The sequence below is a fragment of the Polypterus senegalus genome, chromosome 12 (genome assembly GCF_016835505.1).
Source record: "Polypterus senegalus isolate Bchr_013 chromosome 12, ASM1683550v1, whole genome shotgun sequence".
Lineage (NCBI taxonomy): Eukaryota > Metazoa > Chordata > Cladistia > Polypteriformes > Polypteridae > Polypterus > Polypterus senegalus.
The window spans coordinates 56189283-56217004 of NC_053165.1; the positions used below are offsets into that span (position 1 = coordinate 56189283).

Below are 27722 nucleotides of genomic sequence, written 5' to 3' on the forward strand. Positions count from 1 at the left end.
CCTACTGTTACGCTGGAGAGGGCAACCTCTAAATCTTTTGCTTGGCTGACTTTTCAAACAAACACCATAATTTATTCCAATGAAGTTCATGAGCTCAGACAGCTTCCACTCTTTATTTATCTCATTTATGGATTCAAGGTGTGTACACATGATGCTTGCTTATCCATCTTACACTTTATTTTTTTTAACCATTAACTCTAATTTGATCACTCAAAGAAATCTACATTTAGCTCACTAGTTCAAGTCTTGTTTATAGATGGGTGAAACCCCTGTATGATCTGCTACTATAGACCTCATTCCATTTTTGGATGAAAACCATAGCCATAGAGTTGGCTTTTCCAGTTTCTCCCACAAAGTGGGCATACACATATTTAAAATAAAATATCAAATCAGATTTGCAATTTGGAATTCTGAATAGTATTGCAGATTACAGTGCACTACTAATAATTCAAGTGTCACTTTCAGCGTATCCTACCTCAAAAAAAAAAAAAAAGCAAACATAGCATGCAAATGTTTTTAAACTTCTTCTGTTATTAGCATATTTACATCCCTTTTTATTTAAATTAAAACAAACAAAAATTTCTCCTTACCACTGAGGATATCTCCAGAATCTCCCCAGAAATCTGCCACCTTTGCTGGCCTATTATAAACTTCATCTCGATTGGCAGCCAAGATAAGCCTAGGAAACAGAAGAAAAATGGTGATGCCACTAAATAGCACCTGAAACAACTCACACATTTTGACAAAATTCTTTACTTAAAACTGGCACCCTATCTAGAAATTGGCCCTGCCTTGCTCCAGTCTCCCATGACCCTGGTCAGGATTAAGCAAGCTTGGAAGATGGTATGGTATTGTACACTAATTTACTCTCTTTACTTCCTTAATTCTTACGAACATGGTTGTATTTTTCGCAGTGGCAAAGAAGAAAATATATCTGCAAACTGTAATGCATATCCCAGTTTTTCAAAAATATCACAGTACCAGAGCATCTTCTAATGTCAGAGTATATGACATTCCCTTTTCTTAGACTAAAAATGTTATTTCACTGCCAAGATTCAGAAGATGTTACTGCCATTTTAGATCAAAAGTATATACACCGAATCGTAGTTTAGTTTATCTTATTAAATACAGTATTGACGTTTACAATCTGCACATTTACAAGCCCCATGGAATGAACTCAATGTTGTACGCACTTTACAAATAAGACCCAGTGAAAACAAAATAATATTGTGAACAATGTACAATGTCCCCTTCCTTTATGGTCTGTCTTTGTGGGACCCTTTTATTGAGAGTGCAAGTGTTTAAGCTGACTAAGTCATGCCATTAGTCCCAGCTTGTGCTGTACTCAGGACTTGAAGTGGGATGATACGCAGTACTGACAGTTCCTGTGCTTTGTAAACCACTTGCTAAAGATTTATTACCAACAAATATCAAGGAATAAGCATTGGCTTATTTTCTTCTTTCTATAATATCACCAAATTTCACTCAAATCCAGGAATTTTTTCAGATTTTGGCATATTTAATTTTTCAATTGTTTTGGGCTAATTCTAAAAGTTTATGTATAGAAATGTTTTTTCTTAACAGATACCTACTGACTTTGATGTACCATTCTGACAAATTTCAGCTTTTTAACTAAGTGGGAAATAGTGTTTTTGCTGATGAGTGGCTGAGTCAACTTTGTATTATATATATTTGCATGCAATGTGCAACATCACTGACATGTCAACTATGGCTCAGCAATTACTCCACATGTCAGACACAAAAGCAACCTCAACAACTGAACACCATTATAATCTTCTTGATAGAGTGACTGGGAGCAGTGTGTTTTGTGAGAGGTGCATGCACTACCTGCTCCACTGTGCATTCACACCACATTCCTGACAAGAAAAGAAATGGGCTGACACATTTTTATGGCAAGCTGTTTAACACAGATCAACTTCATTGCTCACAAGTGTAGACTGACGTCCAAAACATGGGTCGTGTTACGTGTGTCATGGCACAAGCTGTTGAGTGAGGCCAACATCAAACTTCAAAGGCTATGAGTGTGCAATTGTTTAGATAGATATGATTTAATATATACATAGATGGACTGATATTGTGTGGGACTCTATCTTTACTCTTGAGAGCAATATACACTAGATTAGAGCAATACAAACAACTATTAGTTTTTTTTACACATGCTTGAAAGCTATGTTAGATTGTCATGCACTGTTATTTATATATTTAATTTTGTAGTTTAATTCATATGTTTCAAATTATTTTTAATATGAGGTAATACTTAAAAAACTAAAAAATGCAAAAACACAAAAATAGAACCTGAAAAAATAGATTTCAAAATAAACACAAAAACAAAGTGAAAAAACATTTTTGAAGTCTGAAAATGGCAAAAGAAAATGGACAAATACAAAGTGAACAAAATCCAAAAACTGGTCCAAATCAAAGTGAAATTATTTAAGTTGTATCAAAAGAAGCAAGACCCACAGTTGCAGTATGCATGGGTAATGAATCTTAAAAGAAATATGGTCAAGTAACACCCAATTTTCCACTTATGTGGTGAAACTCGAAATCATTTAACTGTAGGCAAAGGTTAAATGCATCCATCCATTATCCAACCTGGTATTTCCTAACTACAGGGTCATGGGGGTCTGCTGAAGCCAATCCCAGTCAACATTTTCGCAAGGCAGGAAAAAGACATTATTATTAAATATCGTATTCCTTCCGAGAAAAACACATTTTAGACTGGCTTTCTTATCTAAAGAAATAAATAACTACTACAGTTATGTCCATAAATTCAGATTATTGCAGCCTTAATTTGTATTTATGGTACAAGATTAAATTTGCTTTGTGTTACTGCCTCACTCCATTTTAAAATTTGCCTCAGCCTCTATTACATTAGTCTCTAATGTATCTAAAGAATATTCTATGCAGGAGCTGAAAAAAGATCACAATAGTTTAATGTTGTGTAAAAACCTTAAAATGACCTTCTAAAAGGGATATTATTGCTTTTTAAGCTTCTATTTTTTTTCCTGATTACCTTAAAGTAATGTCATTTTCTCCCTTGTCTGTGTGAACTCACGCCCTCCTTTTTTTCTTGTGAAGTGGCACTTATTTTAATATTTGCATTATATTTGGACATGTCATCCTCTGTGCTATTGTCATAGAATCAGAGTGTGTAAGATGTTGTCCCTGATTTTGTTGTTATACAGCTGTTACTTCCATGATTTCGCTGTTCTTTTGGTGATATTCCAGATGATTAGGGATTGGAGCAACTGTACTTAGCTGAAAATAATAATTTACATGGTTGTTAAGCTATTTCATATTTAAAAGAGCCACTATTTTTCATGTTTATCACTTGCTAATGTTTGTGAAATCTGCCAAATGCTTTACTGACTAACTATCTTATTGGTGTTTATTATTTCTATTATTGTAATATAATAATTAAATGCATATCAAGTGCTCCTTAAACTTTCCTAGCCTGTCCCTTTTGCACACACATATGTCAATTGATAACATTTCTAGCAAGCATATTTAACACAGAAAGGCCATAAGCTGATTAGTTCAACAGAGTAGCTGAAGAAGCTCTTGAGTTTGATGATTATAAATCTATCTGTAAAGATAGGCTTTAAGGACCAGGGAGTTTGTGAGCAGAAACCTCTGATTCATTGCCAGATCATGACTTTAGCTCCAGGTACATAGTGTTTTGTACATCATGAATACCTTCTTGTATTTGTTTCATTTATCTTTTTCAAAAAGCTCAAGTAATAAAAATAAAAAAATAAGTGACCCACTGAGGGGACCTGAATATTACAGCTAGGACCTTTGTGCTGTACATAACCATCAGAGGTTTTACAACAAACAACATAAATAAAATATATATTCAAGAGAAGGGCAAAATCCATCACCATTGTTAAAATGGCTTCAGGTTTATTTAGTATTGTTACTGTTATAGGACATTTGAATGCCAAACTGAGTAATTAGAAACTCACAGTTTTTCAGCCCATTTAATAGAAAAATGAACAACCTTTCTTGACTGCTGAAATATGAACATGCCAGGTAGAAACTGTGTTATTCTACAACTATCCTCCATTGATTGACTTGGTTAAATATTGAAGCGAGTGATGATGATGGTACCAGGAGAGGATGAATAGGATCAATTTAAGCAAATTAATTGATCACCATTTAATTTAGCTTTAAGCAGGTTTGGAAAAGGAAGGCAAATGTACCTCTTTAAGTGTTTTTCAGGGTTTACACAAGGAAGTGGGGAAGGAGAGTGGACCACATTTTGGCAAAACATCTGTTCCCTTTTCAGCACAGATGAACATGCAACTGGAAGCGACTGATATTGTTATCTTTTAGTGATTACTAGTTTTGCCCCTTTAAGTCACTTGGCATAAAGGAAAAATGCTAACGTGATGAAGGCATTCATTTGATGGCCTTCCTCCATGGATGAAACAACATTCAAGCAAGAAACGGCAATACTGCTCTCCTCTTTTCCAATATTTAGATCCCACAATCTATTCCATGGTACTTAATAAGGGATATTTTGGGTCCTCACCACTTTAACACTGAAAGTGTACTTTTCTCTTTACAATGTACTTAAAACTGAAAATGTCAAAGGAAACAGCAAAAATAGGTCATGCATTTACCTGTCATTTAATGGGTTGATAGAATTACAAACATCATAACATCAGGAACTCCTATTTTAAAGTTCAGAAAATCTAGGTAAGGAAATTGAACAAGAGACCACAACAGAAGGTAACATAGGAAAGTACAGATAAAATACTGCCATTTGTCCGTGTGTCAACCCATCATCTACTTTCTGAATCCACTAATCTGCAATAGGGTCACGGAGAACCAGAGACGACTTGAGTGATACTGGGGGCATGTAGAAAACCTGGATGGACCACTAATCTAACACAGCACAGTTATTTATACCAATTTATAGACAACTTTTTCAAAGGATGTACTATGTTGTATAATTCACTGAAATTCACAAAAGCAGCAGGCACATAAACATTAGAAACATTTCCTTGCACAAAGGATTCAATAAAGTCTCTAGAGGATTTAAAAGTGGTGGGGAGGCAGGAGTAAAACACATGGTTTTAAAGAAGTGACATGTTATAACTATAATTACAAAATAAGTTAGCATTACGAGAGCCCACAAGGATTACTTTACCCACTTGACCATACACAGTGATTATGAGCACCTGCCTACATAACCTCACCTTTATGGTTAAAAAACACCACTGCACTGAAAATAAAATAAGTAAAAAATATAAAAAGCAGCACACAAACAAAATTAACCACACAAAAATTGCAAAGTGTAAAGTGCAAAAACAAAAAGGAGGGTCAAAATGTTGTCAAATGTTGTAAAAATCTTTTACAAAACAAAAATTAGAAGAGGCGAATATTTTACCATTGAGAAGGCCTATTTTAATAGTGGGGAAAATTACTATATGACCACACCCACATGACATCACACTAAACATGTGAACAAGCCCACGCACTATCCTTCCAAGCATTACAAAACCAAAAAATTAAATTAATGATAAAAGGCAAAGAAAAGTTAAAGTGCCTTGCAATCTGACAGGATCTAAATTTGTAGCTGTGAAAAAGGTCAGGACAAAGGCTGTGTATTTAAATATGAATTCTCAAAAAGTATAACTGAATACATTTTATGTGTATTCACAGAGAAGGTGGTGTGCAAATTCACTCCTATACAAAAGAATCATTACAGGACTTGCTTCTGTGATGGAGATTTTTACCCAGTTTTACTCATTGTGTCACTATTCCTGCATTTAAAAAAGCAGGTATTGATAGTTTTGAGGTCAAAGAACCGTATTTACAGTGTTCAGTTTTGGCTCAATATCTGTCTGTTAAAATGAATACAATTTATGGTATACTGACACTTGTTTGAATAACTGGTTCAAACTGCAGATGTTGACATATCAGAATTTCACTGTTTTATGTTACTTTTCGAAGAAACAAAAAAACAGAATGGTAATTTCTTGAGATGTGTTTGTTAGCAGACTGAAGGCAAAGAAATAACATTAAAACATGAGTCTGGTAAAAGGCATTTATTTACAGGAGTAACATGGCCTTTAATTGTGAAATGACTGGAATGAAAACTCACAGCCATCATTGTCTTTTAACACAGCACAAGTTGTAAGCACTTCTGCAATTCTAGCAGTGCCAAGCTAGACTGACAATTGCAGTATTTTTGCAAGAAGGTATTTTAATAAATTTAACATGGCTTTCTAATACATGCCTTTCTCTTCCTTCTATTTAATGTTGACCTTTACAACATTCTCTTATGGGAAATCTGAGATTCGACTGTGGGAAAGGTTAGGAAAATGAGACTCTGAACCTAGAGTTACACAGGAAATGTCTTTATACTCCACTTCCATACAGCAGTGAAAGAGGCCATTGAAGACAGGGAAGGACGACTTAACCATTCTTGTTCACTCAGCACATACTCTTCCCACAAGTGTATTTTTGTGTTTGTTCCTTTTTCCCTCCCTTTCTGGAACATAACTACAAGTTTCACAACCTTTAGTCGTACAGGAACTCAAATTACCCCAAATATATTTGAACATAGATGAGAATGTGGGAGTTAAATTATTTTCTCTCTATATAATATCTGAATATAATCAACTGATATAGATACTCAAACCTAGACAAATTGCTCACAGTATACTGCACAAATTTAGTATCTAATTTACAAATGTAGACTTGGAAAGGATGTAGAAGAGTCATTCACAGCACTCATTTTGCTGATTGTTAAGAACTCAGTAATATTTAATCTCATCAAGTTCAAGATTTATCCTACTTAATAGATATGACATACACAGGTGCAATTTACACCGACACCGAATTTGCCTTAAGGCTAATTTTGTCAGTTGAACTTGATGACCTGCAGCTAGTTAAAAAATGAATAGTTAACATAAACACAGAATGCAAAATGGAAAAGAAAACTGAAATATGACTTACTTCAAACCATGAAATACCACTTCTAAACTGTATTTAGAGCCATTGCAGAATGCTACATGCAACGACTCTGTGAAAGATCTGAATAAAATGGACAAGCAATGAAAATAATGAAAATAAACACTAACAAAGAATATTTTTAAACATAAACATAGCATTTTCCCGCTGAAACGGAGCCGAAGACAACGAGGTGAAACACATAAACAACTCCAAATGAAAATACTGGAATATGGACAGTTTGGACAGATCTGACTAATTCTAGTCCAGACATCACTGAAATGCTGTAGCAGATCTTGAAACAAGCATTCATGGTCAAAAATGTGTCTCTGAGATGAAGCAGTTGCTCACAAAAATGAAAACAGATCTCCAGATAACTGAATAAAAACTTATCAGTAAAAGCAGGTAATATGTGATTGTAGTTATTCAGACGAAAGAAGTAACAATGATTACTGCTTAACTTACATGTTCAAATAAGTTATTATATTTTATTGGGGGAGGGTGTGCCCCCCTGGCGGCCTATGGTGGCCCAAATCCCCCTTGATAGCTTGCTCTCAGTCCATGGTTATATTTCAACATTCTCAAAACTCTGGCCCTCAGATTTACTTACACTTATAGCAAACACTATAAATATTGGAAATTGTCATCTATGCTAAATTAATGGTAGTCTACTTGCTGAAATATCAACAGTATCTAACTTAATACACAGAAGGAGTATGACTTCTCCTGCACTAGTCATGATTTTGTCGGCAATTAAATATTTATGCAGTTTTACAATTTGTGTGTGGCATTGCATAGGCTTTATTTTTCATTGCTAACACAAAAGTTGACTACTGCTGCTCTTAGCAGAGCAGATGTATATAAGGTATTTTGTTTGACGTATGCAAATTATATTGGTTGAACCGAGATGAGAGTATCTTTGTTGTATTCTGATAATGAAGATGAAATAATCATATTTAATATTTACTTAAAATAAAATATGTAACTTTACATAACACATCATTCTCTCACTCAATTTTATTCGGAGTAGTAGTAGTCTGTACATTATATTGGCAGCACTGGATGCAGAGCAGGAATCAGCCGCAGACATGGTGCCAGTCCATCTCAGGTCCCACACATGTCTACATCCGCACTCACACTGGAAAAATTAAGTTGGCAGCTAGTCTAAACTGCAGAATGTGAGATGAAAACAGGTGTAACCATAGAAACATAGATTGGAAGTGAATATGGAAAGACTACACAGACAAACAATGAGACAAGAAATTCTGGATCTGTAAAGCAGAAATACGAATAATTGTATCATAAAGTCGCTGTAGTAATAGTGCAGAAAACCAGATGTGGAAATTACTCTTCATAATTCTGTTGCTTATTCTTTCTAATGATTATCAGAATTATAATTAATATTTGACAAATATTTGACTTTCTTATGAAAGTCATAAGAAAACCACCACAACCATCAACTGCACCTATTTTTAGAATGAAAGTATGAATAATAATGTATTGATTCAGTGACATTAAAAGCATCAGGGTCATTGCTTTTTGCTTACCTTGCAGTTTACCACTAATGTTTGTCTAGCAGTATTTGTGGGGATAACCTGATCCAACTCAGTCCCCACATTAAATTTCAAGATCTGATCAAGACATAAGAAGTTTGAGAAAAAATGGAAGATCGTTCAGTCTGTCAAGCTCATTTGGTTACCCGACAGTCCCAGTATCTCAACCATATTCTTTTCAAAATGTGTCATGGTTTTTGCTTCAACAATATAATTAAATAGTTTGTTCTAGATTCTCATGACTGTTACTGAAAAACGTGCTTCATGGCTTCAGTCTTAAATGCACAACACTTTCATTTCCACCAGTGTCACTGAACATGTAATTTAGTATTTAATCAAAAGAATTCTACTTGATCTTTATCTAGTGTATTTGGAAATTTTGAAGACCCAGAATAACTCCAAACACAGCCTTCTCAAAACTAGAGAGATTTCATTTCCATAGTTTGTCAGAGTAAAACATGTCCTTTATTCCCAAGATGCACATGGTTACTTGCTGTTGCATAGCTTCTAGTACTCTTATGTCTCTTTTTATAGCTTGATGACCAGCACTGCTCACAAGACTGCAGATGTTGTCTAAGAATAACATCCTTTAATTTATACTCAACAGTTTTTACAATATAACCTCACATTGTATTTTTTGAGGTCAACATATTGTCTAGTTCATGAGACTATTGTATCAAAATAAACCCCTACATGGGATAATTTACAATACAAATCAATAACTTTTTCAGTTTTGAAATAATGTATCACTTCAAAATAATATTCAGGATAGCATTTAGAATTCGATCTGTATTAGTTTCATCATTTTGAGTTTGGCTTTGGTGATTTGATTCGGCATTAATGCTGTTTGAGCTTAGTTAACTGTTTGACTATCCTTCTGGATACCCTTTTGAAAGACATTAATTTCACTGTCATTATAAAAATAAATTCAACAGTCAGTTTGGCCTAGCACTATAAGAATACCCAATATAATTAATACAAATGATATACAGTAAGTAATAGTCTAATTAAAGACACATAACCTATGTGTGCACTTTGTTTCTGGTTGATTACCCAGCCTGAAATCTAGTTTTGTGTGTGACCTTTAGGGTCAGCTGTTTCAAAATTAATCTTTGGTGTGGAATCATTTTAAAGGTATTTTTGGAAATTTTGAAATTCTGTGCTTTGCTTTGGTCTACTACTTCAGTTGTCTGACAGTATCTTCCTCTCATAACCCTATGCTGGTTGCTATTTGGTATTTAATTTACTTATAAATAAATAGCTTTGTAATTTACTTTGGATTATAGTTTCCTTAATTTTACATTGTACAGAAGAATTATTGCTGTTACTCACATTTTAAACTCTCCAGTCATCAGGTACATCTCCCATCTGAACTGACTGTTGGAATGTGCTTAATAAAGTTTAACAAATTTTAATTCTGTCAGTGCTACAGGCAAACTAGGTCTGGAGGTTTTGCTAATAAAGGTTATTGTTTTTACTTTTATGTAAGGCATTCCACTTATTTATCTTTAAGAAATACTGTACTTAGTTAAAATATTGATTTAGTGCAGTCATTATTTTATTCTTATTTTCAGTGACTTCTCCTCGGCATGTTAAAATCTTAAATTTTTGTAACAGAATAGTACTGGAAGATTGTTTGCTTCAACAGCAGTTCTTTTTAAACTTTAAAATGTTTTTTTTTATCCATTCCTGTAGTGTTGAATATTCCTATACGTCTTATTTTGTGTATGTTGTAAAATTTCCTTGTTGAGATATTTTTTCAGTCTTGTGTTTTAATAATATGCATATTCACAGAATGTGGAAACCAAGATTTACAAAAACATTTTCCAAATTGAATCTTTATCACCCACTTTCGCAAGACCTGAGCCTTGAGGACTTTATTTCTCTGCAATTGAAGGTCATGCAAATAACTAAGGGTTTTACTTTCCTTTTGATCATTGATGAAGATGTGAATGTTAAATTAAAAACTACTGTATTTAAAATTTGTCTATGTCAAAACAAATACTAAATTACAATTAGGGCAAGTAATAAATTACAATAACTGTACATTTTTGTTTCTATTAAATATTACATCCATCCATCCTCTTCCGCTTATCCGAGGTCGGGTCGCGGGGGCAGCAGCTTAAGCAGAGAGGCCCAGACTTCCCTCTCCCCCGGCTACTTCTTCCAGCTCTTCCGGGAGAATCCCAAGGCGTTCCCAGGCCAGCCGGGAGACATAGTCCCTCCAGCGTGTCCTGGGTCTTCCCCGGGGCCTCCTCCCGGTTGGACGTGCCCGGAACACCTCGCCAGGGAGGCGTCCAGGAGGCATCCTGATCAGATGCCCGAGCCACCTCATCTGACTCCTCTCGATGCGGAGGAGCAGCGGCTCTACTCTTGAGCCCCTCCCGGATGACTGAGCTCCTCACCCTATCCTTAAGGGAAAGCCCAGACACCCTGCGGAGGAAACTCATTTCAGCCGCTTGTATTCGCGATCTCGTTCTTTCGGTCACTACCCATAGCTCATGACCATAAGTGAGGGTAGGAGCGTAGATCGACTGGTAAATTGAGAGCTTTGCCTTACGGCTCAGCTCCTTTTTCACCACGACAGACCGATGCAGAGCCCTCATCATTGCGGACGCCACACCGATCCGCCTGTCGATCTCACGCTCTATTCTTCCCTCACTCGTAAACAAGACCCCGAGATACTTGAACTCCTCAACTTGGGGCAGGATCTCTTCCCCCAACCCTGAGAGGGCACTCCACCCTTTTCCGGCTGAGGACCATGGTCTCGGATTTGAAGGTGCTGATTCCCATCCCTGCCGCTTCACACTCAGCTGCGAACCGATCCATTTTTTAAAAATCCAACCGATTTAATATTTAATATTAAATATTACATAAAACAGTAAATTATTTTCCAAGTGTTAAGATTATTTTTCCAAGAACACACTATATCAATAAAAACATTGACGCTTTTATTTCAGAAAAAATATGATGAAGTGCTTGGCTACAACATTCTCCTCCACTGACAAGGTGTTCATATAATGGATTTCAATTAATGAAATGACAGGCTCACACTTATAATCAAAGTTATACATGAATTATGCAGTTTGCACATAGGCAAGTAGTTTATTTATCTTTACACACACACTGTCAAGAAGTAAATTAACTGTTTGAGAGGCTAAAATATTTACTGTACTGTATAAGTATACAGATGCTAATGTCTTCATGTGACTAATTAAATGAAGTCCTAGATCTTTATGGACTTACTAATGTACCTTTAGTTATTTTTCACATTTTATCTGAACATGCTGTATTCACCTTATTCATTATTTTAAGTTTAATGTCTGACAACAGAAATAGAGAATTATAATGTACAGACAGCTGAGCATGCTTAATTTTGGACAATGTAAAAGCTGCCATCTCTTTACTTAGAGAAAGGGTTTCATCCCTGCCCTCTGAATGCCCAAGTTGCTGCTAGTTTTTGTTGCAACAAATATCAAAAGCAAATTATTGCTCTTAAATACAACCATTTTATAATTTGATCATGTTTGCTGTCAGTCTTTGAAACTGAGAATGCACAAGTCAGACAAGTGTCTGTTTTACTTTGTCAAATATGTAGACAGAAGTGTAGTATTAGTCAACAAAAATATATTTCTGCTTCAACTAAATTACATTTCATTGATTCAAAGTAACAGCACTGCTGATATACTTCATATTTCTGATTAACAATGGGAGCAAAAATGCTAAACTAAAGTAAAAGTGATCTACCTACATCCAAGGAATGGTATATCTTTCTGAGAATGAGGATAAATTGTGTTACAAAGCAAATATGACAAAAAAAATTAATTTTTAGAGTAAAATACTCTAAAATGAAAAAATAGCATTTTTAAAACAGTATTTTGTTTAAGAAAGAAACAATGTGCCAATATGAAAACACATTTATTTAACTAGAGGTAAATGCATTTGACTATGTAGTTATTGACATGCATTAGACTGAAAACAATCCAAAAATGTGGTCATGGAGGAAAAAAACCAAAACAAAACAAAACAAAAAAAACAACAAAAACAGACACTTAGGGATTGATTCTTAACATTGTAACTGATGAATATCTCAGTTTCTGGTTTTACAAGAAAATGGGAAAAAGTTAGTCTTTGCTTTAGATTTGAATATTCAGACTAAAACGATCAATTTAATGTAAAATTCCTTCAACACTAAGACATACGCATAACTAAAATTAAATAGTCAGCTTTTACACTGCTTAATAGTAAACAGCCCAACTCTTAGTACTGACAATCAGAGAAAATACATGTAATAGCTTTTTGCTGGATTATATGATAACCACCTCCATCAGAGTTAGAAATCAGACCAAATCATCAATCATCCTGACATTCCTTTAATGAAACATTTTGCAGCCAGTAATAAAAAGAAAAAAGATACTTTTAAATAAAGACATCAAAATTTTCTAGTTACCTGTAAGCATTTTTAGTTGCAGGCCGTGGATCAAACTTAAACAGCAGGATACACATGGAGGACACCTGGGGGAATGAAGGTCAATGGAGGAAAGGAGTCAATTTGCAATAGAGCTGAGCTTACTGCAAAGGCATACTGGATAAACCTAGTAAAAGAGAAAGGGAGAGTGTATGAAATGTTTATTGAGTTGTACTCATAAGATCTTGGCTGGGCTTAGGAGCCCTGCTGCTTACAATATCAAGTATGAAGTTATAACAAAGAAGAAATATGCTGTGGGGGTTATTGTCATCTCTGGTACAGCAGAGAGATTTGCATTGCAATGTGAAAGAAATTCATTACAATGTATCAGATTTTATCTAAAAGAATTACAATTGACCCACATGGATCACTGAGGGTTGTCAGAAAAGGGTTCTGCCTCCAGTAAGCCTCTGCTGGAATGCCAAAAAACAATGAACAGGGTGCCATTCCGTGCAAGACTCCTATATGTACACAATCAATTTGGTGTGCCCAGTGCACCTGCCCGCACATATCTGGAATTGCTGGAAGAAAGCACTCTGAGAGTACTAAAACGGGGGAATCTGACTGAGTGCCAGATTCAAACCTAGAACTGTGGATCACTGAGGCAGTAGCACTACCAACTGTACCATCTTACCACCCTAAATGTATCATGCTGCCTAAAATACACATTAAACTAGAAAGTAACAAGAACATTTGACCTTAAAGTTACTATTATCTAAATAATCTACCTACACAAAATAAATAAGGTATAAATTAATTTTAAGGAATAGATTCACTATCAGATGTGTAAGCAACACTATCAGATAGACCAATTGTGGGATTAGACAGCTTTATTTTTACAAACATTGCTCATGGCAAAACCTAGTACCCAATGAAGCTTTACATTTTATTTCTTTACACTCCTTTATTGTGGCCAAAGATGACTTCAAGATTTCTATGGGAAATACTCTACCTTTACCACTAAGATCCAGTCCAAATATTGTGTGTGATATTACATACATCATGCATGTATACCTACACAGATTTATATACAGAGTAATTTTCCAGATATCCATCTTGAAATTTGTTTTTGCTCATGTCCATGCAGAATATACAAATTTTGTTAATGCTAGGATATCTCCTCTCCCTTCACTTATGTACAGTAGGTTCTGCAATATTAACCAACTTGTTTATTATTATTTTTAAATCTAAATAGCTAATATAAATTTAAAAAAAAAAGAAAAAAGTACAGTGGCCCCAGCGATGATCTCTGGCATACCTCACTTATAACATAAAACATTACGCAAAAATCCTCACACCATAGTATACATTTTCTTATTTTAAGATAACTGTATTTCTGTTTACATATTGTGAACTGAATGCTAATGTCTGAGTCTGATGATCACCCTAATTTGGATTGCTGCATCAAAAATTTTATGAAATGCAAAGAAGGCAGACAGAATATTGTATTTCTTTATTCAATGTAGTAATCCATTCCATTAATTTATCTTTGGTATAAGTTAAGCAAACTGGCCTATATGAACCTTGAACCTAGATCTTGTTCTTAAATGAGGACATATGACATGACATGGGTAACACAAACCAAGAATTGGAGAAGTAGGCTACATTGTCCATGTAATTGGGCTTCAGGTACTTCTCATGACAAGTGGCAATGGAGCCACGTAACCTATCTGACAGAAAAATAAAAGATATATGCACACACAACATTGCCAACAGGGAAACCACTGTGACAAACTCTGCTCACAATGCAGCATATTTTCATTGTAAATGCATGCTATTCACTCCTAATGTAACAGAAAGTCTGCAGTGCTGTGTTTTATGAGAGACACTTCAAGGATCAGGGGCCCAAGCATCACTAGTACTGTAAATATTTGAAACATATCAGTCTTTATAATCTCTAAACTGTCGAACATAACTGTAACATTCTTTTACTATACACTTTTTCCTTTTATCTCTGTTGACAAATAATTTTTGAATTTTAAAAGAGACATGGCCAAGGTATAACTGCCCACATACAATTACACTACCCACATACAAAAACAGCTAAAGAGCTTTCTTCCCCTACATACTGGTGCAATGAGAGAAGGAACAAAAATAAAAAGAAACAAAAAACTGCTAAAAGCAACAAAAAAAGAAGGTCCACACTCTACAGGATTTTTAAAAAGGTAAAATAGGGTGTTGGTATGAAATTTAGTGTGCAGCAATTGGAAAAGGCAAACCCACAAAAAGAGTAAAACCTGCCAAGAAAGATGCATAAGTGCCCACAAGTTTTACAGAGAAATTAAAAGTTTAAGAAACCCTGTTATAAAATAACTGCTCTTATATTAATAGTTTGCTTTAGTCTGACGTCATTCACCACACACACACACACAATATCCAGCTTTATTTACAGTACTTGATGATGGAAACATTGGTTAATTATTTCCAATTGACACAAGGACTTTTCTTAAAAAATTTGTATATTACAGTGAAAAACTGCATACAGTACAAATAATTTAAATCACAGGCAACGTGAAAAATGTTATCTGATATTCTATAGCTTGGTTTATTTGTACATAATACAGTATATTATTGAATTAATTTGTAATATGTGCTGGAAACTGATACTATATCTTTTGACATAAAATGTAAAGGCTTTCCCACACAAACACTTATTGATTACGTAAAATGGGATTAACCCAACTTCACTGCATGAAAGACTAAATCAAGACACTTACATAACAAATGTGCTGTAGGATAAAGATACCAACACATCTGTAAGCAAAGATTCATTAAATCATTACTTAAATGCTACAGTACCTTGTGTGTTTCCATGGCAGCAAACACCATTAATCCACAGACATACTTGCACCAGGTTAAAAAAGATAATGGTATTTTACTTTTCCCAGACTAGACACAGTCAGAATTGGCATTAAAGACAACAAAACAGGACCTGAAATACTGATGTATTTGTAGCTTTGACTCTATCTCTGAAGTAGCAGGTTTAATGAAACTTTTAGTTTTGTTTCATCATAACCATGAAAAAGGAGAAAGTCAATCAACACTCAACAATTTAATAATTTATTTAACCTACACCTGTCTCTAAAATGGCAAAACTTCTCACGCTAAATTAACATATAAAAAGGGTAACATTAACACTAATAGAGTTGAGATTTTGCTGTTTAGTTATAATACAATAAAGCATCACATATGTTGGTTAATGAAAACATACATCAGCTTCCCACAGTAAAGCGCTCAAACATACTGTCCGTTTTAATAACTGTAGCATGTCAAATTAAACATCTACTTAAAAAACTTGTCAAAACTCATCATTTCATTTTTTTTTCATTTAATAACTCAGTAATAAGAGTGCATCAACCCTGTAGTTTAATAAGACTTAATTTGAATTTGAGAGCTTAAAAATGACTTCATAACAATATTTTACTTTAACAAAGTAATAAATAGCTTGCAAAAAAAAATCCAATTAATCGACAAGATAAAGACTTCATGCCAAACTTCCCAGGAAATTAATGATCAATCTTTTAATAATAAATCACTAAATATATATATTTAATGTAATGATAAATAATTTTACTTATGTGCTTTTTAATCATTCACTGAACTGCTCTTGGTGTTCTAATTCACCTAATTCACTTTTCTTCAGTCTTGTGGTATTTATTAGTGCAAGCTGGACTAAAGTAGCAGAGAGGTAAAAAAAAAAAATGTTTGACAGAGAATAACTTCAGGTCATATTTTATTTATGTGTTTTGGTTAAGGTTGCAAATTTTGATAACATTTTATTATAAACAGTTGATTTCTATGATTAATTAATAACAGGCAGTCATTAAAAATAAACAATTTGCTTATTTTGGTGTAAAGCATTAAGTGTGTAAGAAATAACTTTAACAGTAAGTGAAAATGTATCATAAACAGCTTACTACTGATGTATTTTTGGCAGGATATTGATGCATTTGGGAGTTAGTTTTTAGTGCAGTCTTGTTAAATGTCAGGCTTGCAGTTGAAAACATCCATGCTGTGATATTCCCTGTTTACTAAGGTAGCCTTTTGCTATGGTTAAGATACTGTATATGTTAAACCTATCTCTGATCACAACTTGCTGTGTACGAGTAAAACAAGTCCCAAAGTAAAATCTTTTTGGCAAGGCTGTCAGTTTTATGTTTAAGTGGAACATTTTCTATCTGTAATACCACTGATTTCGATGTGCAATAGCACACTATTGTGATAACTGATTACCAGTCAAAAGTAGGCTCTGTCATGATACCAGTATTTTTGTTGTAGATACCAATAAGGTGAAATTTTATGATACTTACTACTATCAGAGAAAAAACAGAAATCCCATTCAACATGCAGCCTTCAAGTAATTAAACAGTTGCTTTTTATTAAAACTACCTTCTTTATTCAAGTGAAAATATTGTGCTTTTATTCTGTAGCATGGTATAAAATGCAAAATGCTAACACTAACAACCGTTTTAAAATCTTGATATAGCCTTCAAGCAGTTACCAAACTCTTATTTAATTAAACAAGTAATGACATTCATAAATATTGAAATACAATTAATTTTCTATTTCACATCTTTTCATTCACAGCCCTTCAAGTGCTATGAAAAAATAAACAAACTTAATGGATGAAAATAAGAAAACCAACTGATTATTTTAGGAACTGTCACAGTAACTACAGGTATGTACACTTACAGTGTTTATTTAGTAATGTGAATGCTTTAGATTGTTAAACATCAGAATATTTAAACTTAATTTTCTCACTTTTTGGATTATGTAAGCTATTTCATTATATAACTTGGGTTCTGCTAAAATATTTTAAAAGAATGGAGTGCATAGTTAAGATGGGTAAATAACTGACATTTTCATGAAGCTGAAGGCTTTCTGCTGGTTGCCACACTATACAGTATCTCTGTTATAAACTCAAATTGCAAACAGAAGTCAAAATGTACTGGCATGGTGACAAACTAGTGTATCTAAGAATCTAAGACTACCTTAAATATTGTGTTGAAAAGCTACAGCCTAAAAGAGTAATATAATTTAGCACTTAGCAATATTTAAATGTATGCAGTATAAATTTAATGGGCTCATTACTGTCAGATAATGGTTGCATATAAAGAAATAAATACCAGTAATCGCAAGCAAAAAATATGGCAATACATGCTTTTCTGCATAAGAATACTTTGTCAACACTTCATGATACTAGATGTTAATATAATGTTTACATAATTGGGAAACCACTCTTGATATAAAACCAGGGGTGTTGTCTTTCAGGTGCTTGGGCAGATTTGACATGTTTCCTCCTTTGGTTTGTATTGTTCGCTGCCATAGTTTACAGAATGGTTTCTAAGAACCAAAAAAGTTATTCTGAGCATCTGTTTTGAAGATGAAGCATTTCCAGACATGGCTTCTGCTCATTTAACTGGATGGGCCATAAGGGCTCATTCTAGTATTTGTCCTTTATGTTCTATATCATGTGGCAGATGCACAGGGCCTTTGTCCGGCCGGGATGCTCCTGTGATGGAAGGACCGGGGGAGAGGGCATATTCAGGACAATACCTCCCCCGGAAGACGAGAGGGCAACCCCCCTGGCTCACAGTGGGGGCACAGGTTTGGAGCTTAGAAGCTCAACCCTGCTGGGGCCGGACAATTTTTGAGCCCTGGGTTGCAGCACTTCCACCACACCCGGAAGGGATGCTGGAAGAAGATCTGGTTGCACTTGGAGCACTTCTGGGTGCCCTATAAAAAGGGCCGCCTCACTTGACTCGAGGAGCCAGAGTTGGGACGAGGGAGCTTGCAGGAAGAGAGTTGAGGCGGCAGAGAAAGACAGAAGGAAGAAAGGACAGTGTTTGGTTTTGGTGCTTTGTGTACTGTGCTCTGTAGTGGGGAGTGAACAAATAGTGCTGCCCCACTTGAAATTAACGTGTGTGCTGAACAGAACTTGTGTCTCGTGCATGTCTGTGTTAGGTAGGGTGGCTGGTATGCCCCCTGGTGGTTCACAGCCATTATATTATATATAACTTAAAAAGTGAGATTCACACTGCCCGAGTGTGGTGGTACGGCACATGTTGGTCAGGTGTGCAAATGAGAGTTTAACCGTACTATGTACTGTACATGTGATAATAAATTTGAAATGAGCTTACCTTGTTACCATAGGAAAGCATTCAATTTTTGAAACAGCAAATGCCACTGTCCACCTGCATGCCATTACTAAGTTCATAATAGATGTTACACATTCAAATGTTACAAAAATTATACGGAAATGAAAAAACTATATTATGTAATAGAGCTAGACTGCAATGAAGCACAATAAAACATCTCAAACTAATGAATGATTTATTTTTATATCAAGCAGCCATGCACTGTATCAGTGCATGCTCTCAACCAACTATGTTAAATTGCTGTTAAGAATATGGTACAACTGAGGGTGATGTTTTTAGTGAGTAAAAGTAATTAGTACCTTTTACTGTTGGTGGAGATTTATTCAAGTCCACAAAATGATTAGGTAGCTCTTTAGGCTTTGTCACAATACACAGTTATGATTCATAGTAATATTAAATCAGTGTTGACTGATTTTTAATAGTCTTCATAACATCACCAAATCCCACTACTTGTGTTGTGTTCTTGTTATATAAAGTTGTATTACTAATGGCTATATCCATAAGTGGTTTTTGCTCACATTTGTTTCACTTATTGATGTGTATCCTGAAGTAAATATCCTACTTTTAATCACACATGAATGCAGGTCCTCTTTCACTGGGTAGTACTAATGCAATTCAAAACTTATACTGGTAAATTTTCTGAAGTTTGGTATCAACTAGGTAATGAGGTATCAGTTGTTCTGACATACTTAGAAAAAAGCACTTACTACCAACCATACAGGCTGCATAACCTGTGATGTTCCATCATTGTACACACCTTCTGTGTTAATTTCTCAAACCCTCCCAAATGGCTTTATCTCTGCCAGTGTTACTGTTAACTGCAGTTGGAATAGCATGCTCTTTTTCTACATGGCAATGTATTGTAGATGTGATGCTTTTGTATATTGAGCACAGTATTACATAGTTGGCAGCAAACCTTTATCACTCTTTCCGCTCAAAATGGTACCAGTCACAACTATAATTGTCAAACTTAATTTTTGCTGAAGGCATTTATTCTGTTACTGGAAGTAAAATAAACGCATAGCTTAAATACTGCCCCCAAATGCAGTATCTGTTTAAATGAACAACATGTTTCAAAGTCTTTATCCAGTAAAACAATGCAGCAAGTCAATTGCTTTTCACAACACAAGTTTTAATTAACTGTATGATCAATTAAACTGTTTAGTTTAAACTTCTAATGCAAGTTAATTGAACAACATTTAATGGTTAAATTAACATCCCTTGTTAGATTATTTTATGCTAGAGCAATTGAACTGCACTGTTAAATCACTCTAAAACATTTCTTGTATATGTAAGATAGTATTAAAACCTTTTTGACAGCAGGCGCCAACAGTAGGTATCTAGTTAAAAGTACAGACCAAGTAAAAATACAAGATTTTCAACAACAGATATATCAAAATATTCTACTAAACCCCATGTTAGTAATTTTTAAATATTTTTTTATTACCAAAGAATTATTGTTTAATAACATCAGTGCATATATTAAAAAGAGTTAAGAGTAAGACATGTAAATTTCCTGAATTCAATTTTTGACAGGGGCAACTCCTCCATGTAGCATCAAAATGGGAAAATGGACCCAGGATAATGTAAGTTACTGCAGTTATATTACCAAGTTTGTCAACAAGTCACTTTGTTGTGCATCTAGTATATGTTGTTGTGAGATTTATGTTACCATTAAAAAATAATTAGCTAATTAAAAACATTTAAAGAAAGGTGAACTTTGGATTCTCATCCATTATTTAAGAGTTCCAGCAAAAACAGTCTTTTGTTTTATTTTTTAATGTATCTTCCCTAACCAATCAGATTTTTGCTATTGCTTTACGACATCAGTACTTATTCAGAATTAACACAAAGCCAGATCATATCGTCAATAATTGCTTCATCTACTCTATATATATATAAAGTCCTAAACCTAAAAGTGCAACGATTTTATGTGACTTTTTATGTGACTTTTTTGTCACACTTTAAATTGGGCTTATTTTAAAACCTACATATATATGTTTGGTATCATTCTTTTCAGAATTTATCAAACTTTCATGTGATATTGTTAGATTTTCAGATTCATATTCCGTTTTTAAATTATAAACTAAAAAATATCAAGAACTCACGTCCCGTGAGATGAGATTTTGTGCCAACAGATAACCATGCCCGGGGCCGGAAATAAAAGACAAAGAGTAGATGACAAAGACAGCTGCTGTACAGGCTTTTAAACGTTTGAAGTGCTGCACAAGTTGCAGATCACATGGCATGGCGGCAGCAGCAGCAGTTCAGTAGCTGATCAAGCAAAGAGGTGGTAAAAAAAAACCAAAAACTATTTGTTTCCCATTGTATCACCATTTAAGAGGGGGTTTTGGAAGAGTGACCACGTCTCCCTGGGGTGCATTCAGCCCCCCTCTTCACAACATAAGCAGCAGAGACGCAAAGTGGCTGGTGCATAGTGCAAGCAAGGGGGTTGGCAAGCTAAGCGAGTAGGGGGTAAGCCTCCTAGTATATCAATATACTTATAATTGCAGACTGCATCTCACTTACTCCCACACTAATCATATATATGCTCTATTACCGTTTCATCCTTTCAGCATATTTTAGTTTTTTGAAGGCAAAAACTCAACTGACACCATAAAAATGTAATCTTTGCTAAATCTCTCTCATTAGACTAGTCTGCCTTTGGGCTTCAATTTCAAAACAACACCACAAGCTAGGCTGGTTGATTATTATAATAAATTATACATTTTGTTTATATAGCACATGCAATACACAATTGTCTCTAGGTTCTCCAAAAGGTAAAAAACAAATTGTAAACAAAAGAAATTAAATCAAAATACTTAAATAGATAAACATGGTAAAACAGTTAAAATATAAATATTTCCAAAACAAAAAAGCTAAGTCAATGAGCATTACCAAAAGCACACTGAAAAAGAAGCCTTTAAATTTCTTCTAAAAGTTACCATTGATACTGAAATCCAAACAGATTGTGGAAGAGAATTCCATAAATGTGGAACAAAAAGCCAGGTCACCTGTAGTACATTGCTTTGTCCAATAGAATTACAAAAAATTAGAAGACCAGGACCCAAAGGAACCAGTAGGCATATGTAACATGAGCAGCTCTTGAAGACAAGTAGGAGCAGTTCTTGTAACACATTTTTAGACAAGGAGAAGAATCTTTAAAAAATAAAATACCTTGAACTTTCAAATCAATCTTGAATTTTCAAACTGTAAAAAAATCAAAATCTAATCTATATATGATATATACTAGTGGAACCAATATATTCACACAAACCCAACTCAGAGGATGAAATCAAACTATAAAGCAAAATGTGTGTGTTTAAAGGAACATCTGATGGACCGGTGTCTTAGTCACTCCCACTGTGGACTGGGATGTTAGTTTTAATTTTGTGATTTGTGCAGACAGTGACAATTAATCATCATTGCAGTGATCAATATTTCTTCCCACCAATCAGTGCTCTGATTTTGTTTTTTACTGGGCACTCCCATTTACTGTCTGTAACATCTTATTGCTGTCATGCCCATATTTTATGCTCTGCCTCTTTTATTTTATTTTTTACTGCTTCCTCTTTGTGGCAGAGTATAAGTTCATATTTGTAAAATGCCACAGAATGAAGCCAATACCAAGCACAAGTTTTAATGGATGATACACTAAAGATCTGTGTACCAACATGCTGTTTTAGTGTATCCCTTGTACTTATATTTTTTGTACATGTAAACTAATAATGCATTTTTTTCAAAAAGGGATTTAATAATTGTAACAATAATCCAGTGTAACAGAAAGGTCAACAAAAGAAAACAGAGACCACCACCAAATAAACAGTTTAAAGATAAAAAAAGACAAAAGCAGGTGCATGCAAGGATTAAGTTGAGGAAATGCTGAAGACAACAGTACAACACCAAAATCACAAAAGAAAATAAGAAACTCAAAAAACACAAGGAAAAATGAAATCAACTGAAACAAACAATCACTATACACTATATGAAAAGGGAGGGGCAGGTTTAAATTTGCTGCAAAACTGAACAGGTTTTGTGTTGGTTGTGGTTAATTAATGCAAACAACGGCAGATGCAATTTGCATTTAGGCAGAGATGTAGATGTACCATTACACATTAACATCAATCACCTTAACAAATAAAAGTCTTGCATCATTCTTTCCAGTTAACACCTCAGTAAGGCACTCTTGTTAAATACTTAAGTAAAGAGCTCAATCCAGTGTTGCCTATTTAATAACCACATTCAAATCCAAATTCAAGTTTAATCAATTTATAATAGGTCTACAGTTACATACAGTACAGTAGCCTATTGTAGTAAAAATGCTGTAAGAACATATAAAGACATTTTAACAGAACTCTAATATATTTTAATATTACTGAATAAATGGTCACATTTATATACAAAATCAAGAACATTATTTTTACTAATTGTTTTTACTTTGGCAATTATCTTGATAAGTGGGTATCTTAACTTCAGCATTGCTAATCTAAGAATTGTACAACATCTATTTGTGAGGATCCCAATGGAGTACAACACTTTCACACTGTTCTCATTAAAATATGAAAAAGAACATTTGAATTTAGCTTTGTATTTTGTCTACAATATAAATTCCCAAATTGTTCACCTACTTCTAAATAAGACTACTTCTGGCAAACAGTGACTGGTCATCACCACCTGATATGAGAAGGGACAATAATGCTAACACTTTGCTGTGATCTGAATGACAAGATTTTTTAATTGGGGACTAGAGAAAGATGGAGCCTTTCTAGAAGTTGTTAATAACAAAAACTTTTCAATAATTAAGCTTATTTTGGAAAAAAAGAGCTAGTAAACAGTAATAAAACATAAAAAGGAACACAGACAATACACACAGTGTGTGGTTAAACAAAATAGCAGACATTTTGAAGTAAATGAATAATGTTACTATAGGAGTAATGCTTACTATCAGTAACTATTATGAAAAAAAAAGGTTTTTTTACAACAGAAAACAGTTTACTGATTGTCAACTAAGGTAACTAAGAGTTGTATTTCTCAATGAAAGGGTAAACAGAAAAGAGAAAGGGCATGGCAAATGTCACAAACAATTCAAGGTCCTATGATCAGTTTTCTAAAAGATCACAAGGACTCTACCAAGTGGCAGCTCAGGATTATAAAGAGCTGCTACCATGTGGCTAAAGAATGAATAGCACCATGGCTAGCCATTTCCAGTGATACACACTAATCTGGCTCCAAAATCACTGTGATAAGCTTCAATGGTTTCTAATATAAAACCATAATGCTCTTACTCTCCTTTTTCAAAGTTAAAAATGAATGGCCTCACTCAAGTATAATACTTTGTAGAAGCAATTCAATACCCTAGTGTATATTTTGCTGTCATCTCTCTCCTTTCTGATAGTTTTTAACAACTTTCTACAGAACAGGAGCTCTGGGAGAGGTTCTACTTCAAAAACATAAATTTTTAGGCAATAACACATCAGACTCATTAACTCAATTTACAAGGAAAAAAACGATGAAGAAGTGATGGTTTCATTTTGAAGGTGTAAATGAAGGTCAGACAAAAACATGTTAGGCATCTGTTTAATCAGTTAAAAAGAAAATATATTAATAAAATCTTGCCACTGGTAAATAAAACAAACAGTTAAAAAATAAGTCTGTTGTCAGGGATGCCAGGGGCGATGACCCGGCCGGGACGCCTTGAGGGACCGGAAGTGGGCGTGCGCCCATCTTGGATCACGTGGAGGCCGCCACCCTGGTTGCTTTGGGGGCCATGGGTTGAGGGCATGGAAGCCCAACCCTGTAGAGGCTCGTGGTCACTGCCAGGGGGTGCCCCAATGCCTTGGGAACCCTGGACCTCAGCACTTCTACCACACCAGGAAGTGCTGGGGGGAAGAGAAGCAGGTACACCCAGAGTGCTTCCGGGAGTACTGTCGGCACTTCCGTCACACAGGGGCATGTCGGCGGGTGATTGCCGGAACCCACCTGGAGCACATCCGGGTGCTAATAAAAGGGGCCGCCTCCCTTCATTCGAAGCTGGAGTCGGGTGGAAGAAGGACAAGGTCAGGAACGAGAGAGAGTAGGAGGCGGCCCGAAGAAGAAGGCATTGTGTGGCCAGGACTTTGGGGGGTTTGTGTGTTTGAACATTGTAAATAAACGTGTGGTGGTGGAAAACAACATGTCTGCCTGTCTGTGCCCAGGTAACGTTCACACTGTTTACAACAATTACAAAAAATGAAGGTACAGTATTTGAATCACTAGTGCATTTGATTTCAAATCTGTAAACTTGAAAATTATGGCTACGGACTGAACTAACATTAAAGACAAAATTACTACATGAAAGTATTAAATAACAGCATTTACCTTAATATACTGCAATGTTAAGTGTAAAAAATCTGTTATATGGCAATCAGTTGTAAATAAGTGCACGGAGGAATGATGAATTTTCAGTTATCTAGTGTGATAATTTGGTGATGTAGTTAAGTGACCGGAGTTTAAACCTCAAGTCTACAAGTTCAATTCCTGCCTCCGACTAACCGTCAAACCCTAAGCAAGTTACTTAATATGTATATGCTGTGGCTGTAAAGAAAAATGTGTTATAGTATATATATATATATATATATATATATATATATATATATATAGTGCATCCGGAAAGTATTCACAGCGCATCACTTTGTCCACATTTTGTTATGTTACAGCCTTATTCCAAAATGGATTAAATTCATTTTTTTCCTCAGAATTCTACACACAACACTCCATAATGACAACGTGAAAAAAGTTTACTTGAGGTTTTTGCAAATTTATTAAAAATAAAAAAACTGTGAAATCACATGTACATACAGTCATGTGAAAACATTAGGACACCCTTTGAAAGCATGTGGTTTTTTGTAACATTTTTAATAAATGGTTATTTCATCTCCGTTTCAACAATACAGAGAGATTAAAGTAATCCAACTAAACAAAGAAAACTGAAGAAAAGTCTTTTCAAGATCTTCTGTAAATGTCATTCTACAAAAATGCCTATTCTAACTGAGGAAAAAGATAGGACACCCTTGCCCCTAATAGCGAGTGTTACCTCCTTTGGCTGAAATAACTGCAGTGAGACGGTTCTTGTAGCCATCTACCAGTCTTCGACATCGGTCTGAGGAAATTTTACCCCACTCCTCAATGCAGAACTTTTTCAGCTGTGAGATGTTTGAGGGGTTTCTTGCACGTACAGCCCTTTTCAAGTCACCCCACAGCATCTCAATGGGATTCAAATCTGGACTTTGACTTGGCCATTCCAGGACTCTCCATTTCTTCTTTTTCAGCCAATCTTTGGTTGATTTACTAGTATGTTTTGGGTCATTGTCATGTTGCATGGTCCAGTTCCGCTTCAGCTTTAATTTTCTAACTGATGGTCTCACATGTTCTTCAAGCACCTTCTGATACACAGTAGAATTCATCGTGGATTCTATGATGGTGAGCTGACCAGGTCCTGCTGCAGCAAAGCAGCCCCAAACCATGACACTTCCACCTCCATGCTTCACAGTTGGTATGAGGTTCTTTTCTTGGAATGCTGTGTTTGGTTTACGCCAAACATGTCCTCTGCTGTTGTGTCCAAATAATTCAATTTTGGACTCATCTGTCCAAAGAACATTATTCCAGAAGTCCTGGTCTTTGTCAACTTTATCTCTGGCAAATGTCAGTCTGGCCTCGATGTTTCTCTTGGAAAGCAAAGGTTTCCTCCTTGCACACCTCCCATGCAAGTTAAACTTGTACAGTCTCTTTCTGATTGTAGAGGCATGTACTTCTACATCAACAGTAGCCAGAGCCTGCTGTAGTTCTCGAGATGACACTTTAGGGTTTTTGGAGACCTCTTTTAGCATCTTGCGGTCTGCTCTTGGGGTGAACTTGCTGGGGCGACCAGTCCTGGGCATGTTGGCAGTTGTTTTGAAAGCCCTCCACTTGTAGACTATCTTCCGGACAGTGGAATGGCTGATTTCAAAATCTTTGAGATCTTTTAAATCCCTTCCCAGACTCATAGGCTGCTACAATCTTTTTCTGAAGTCCTCTGACAGCTCTTTTGTTCTCACCATGGTGCTCACTCTCACTTCAACAGTCAGGAGCACACCAAACTAAATGTCTGAGGTTTAAATAGGGCAAGCCTCATTCAACATGCAGAGTAACGATCTACTAATTATGTGCACCTGGTGTGATATACCTGTGTGAGATCTGAGCCAATTTAAGAGGGAATACATGTGAGGGTGTCCTATCTTTTCCTCAGTTAGAATAGGCATTTTTGTAGAATGACATTTACAGAAGATCTTGAAAAGACTTTTCTTCAGTTTTCTTTGTTTAGTTGGATTACTTTAATCTCTCTGTATTGTTGAAACGGAGATGAAATAACCATTTATTAAAAATGTTACAAAAAACCACATGCTTTCAAAGGGTGTCCTAATGTTTTCACATGACTGTAAGTATTCACAGCCTTTGCCATGAAGCTCAAAATTGAGCTCAGGTGCATCCTGTTTCCCCTGATCATCCTTGAGATGTTTCTGCAGCTTAATTGGAGTCCACTTG

General features: G+C 35.2%; 1 protein-coding gene across 7 annotated transcripts in view; it reads right to left on the reverse strand.

The window, feature by feature from the left end:
- The window catches only part of tango2 (transport and golgi organization 2 homolog (Drosophila)), a 63503-nt gene that overhangs the window by 28476 nt on the left and 7305 nt on the right, over positions 1 to 27722 (reverse strand). For 3 of the 7 annotated variants that reach the window (XM_039771480.1, XM_039771482.1, XM_039771487.1), the window contains exons 2-3: positions 12988 to 13052; positions 591 to 679 (exon numbers count right to left, since the gene is read on the reverse strand). In XM_039771480.1, the coding sequence (XP_039627414.1) occupies positions 591 to 679; positions 12988 to 13052 (154 nt within the window). Of the gene's footprint in view, positions 1 to 590; positions 680 to 12987; positions 13133 to 27722 lie in introns of all 7 variants that reach the window. The other 4 variants (XM_039771485.1, XM_039771484.1, XM_039771486.1 and 1 more) reach the window with 2 other exon arrangements.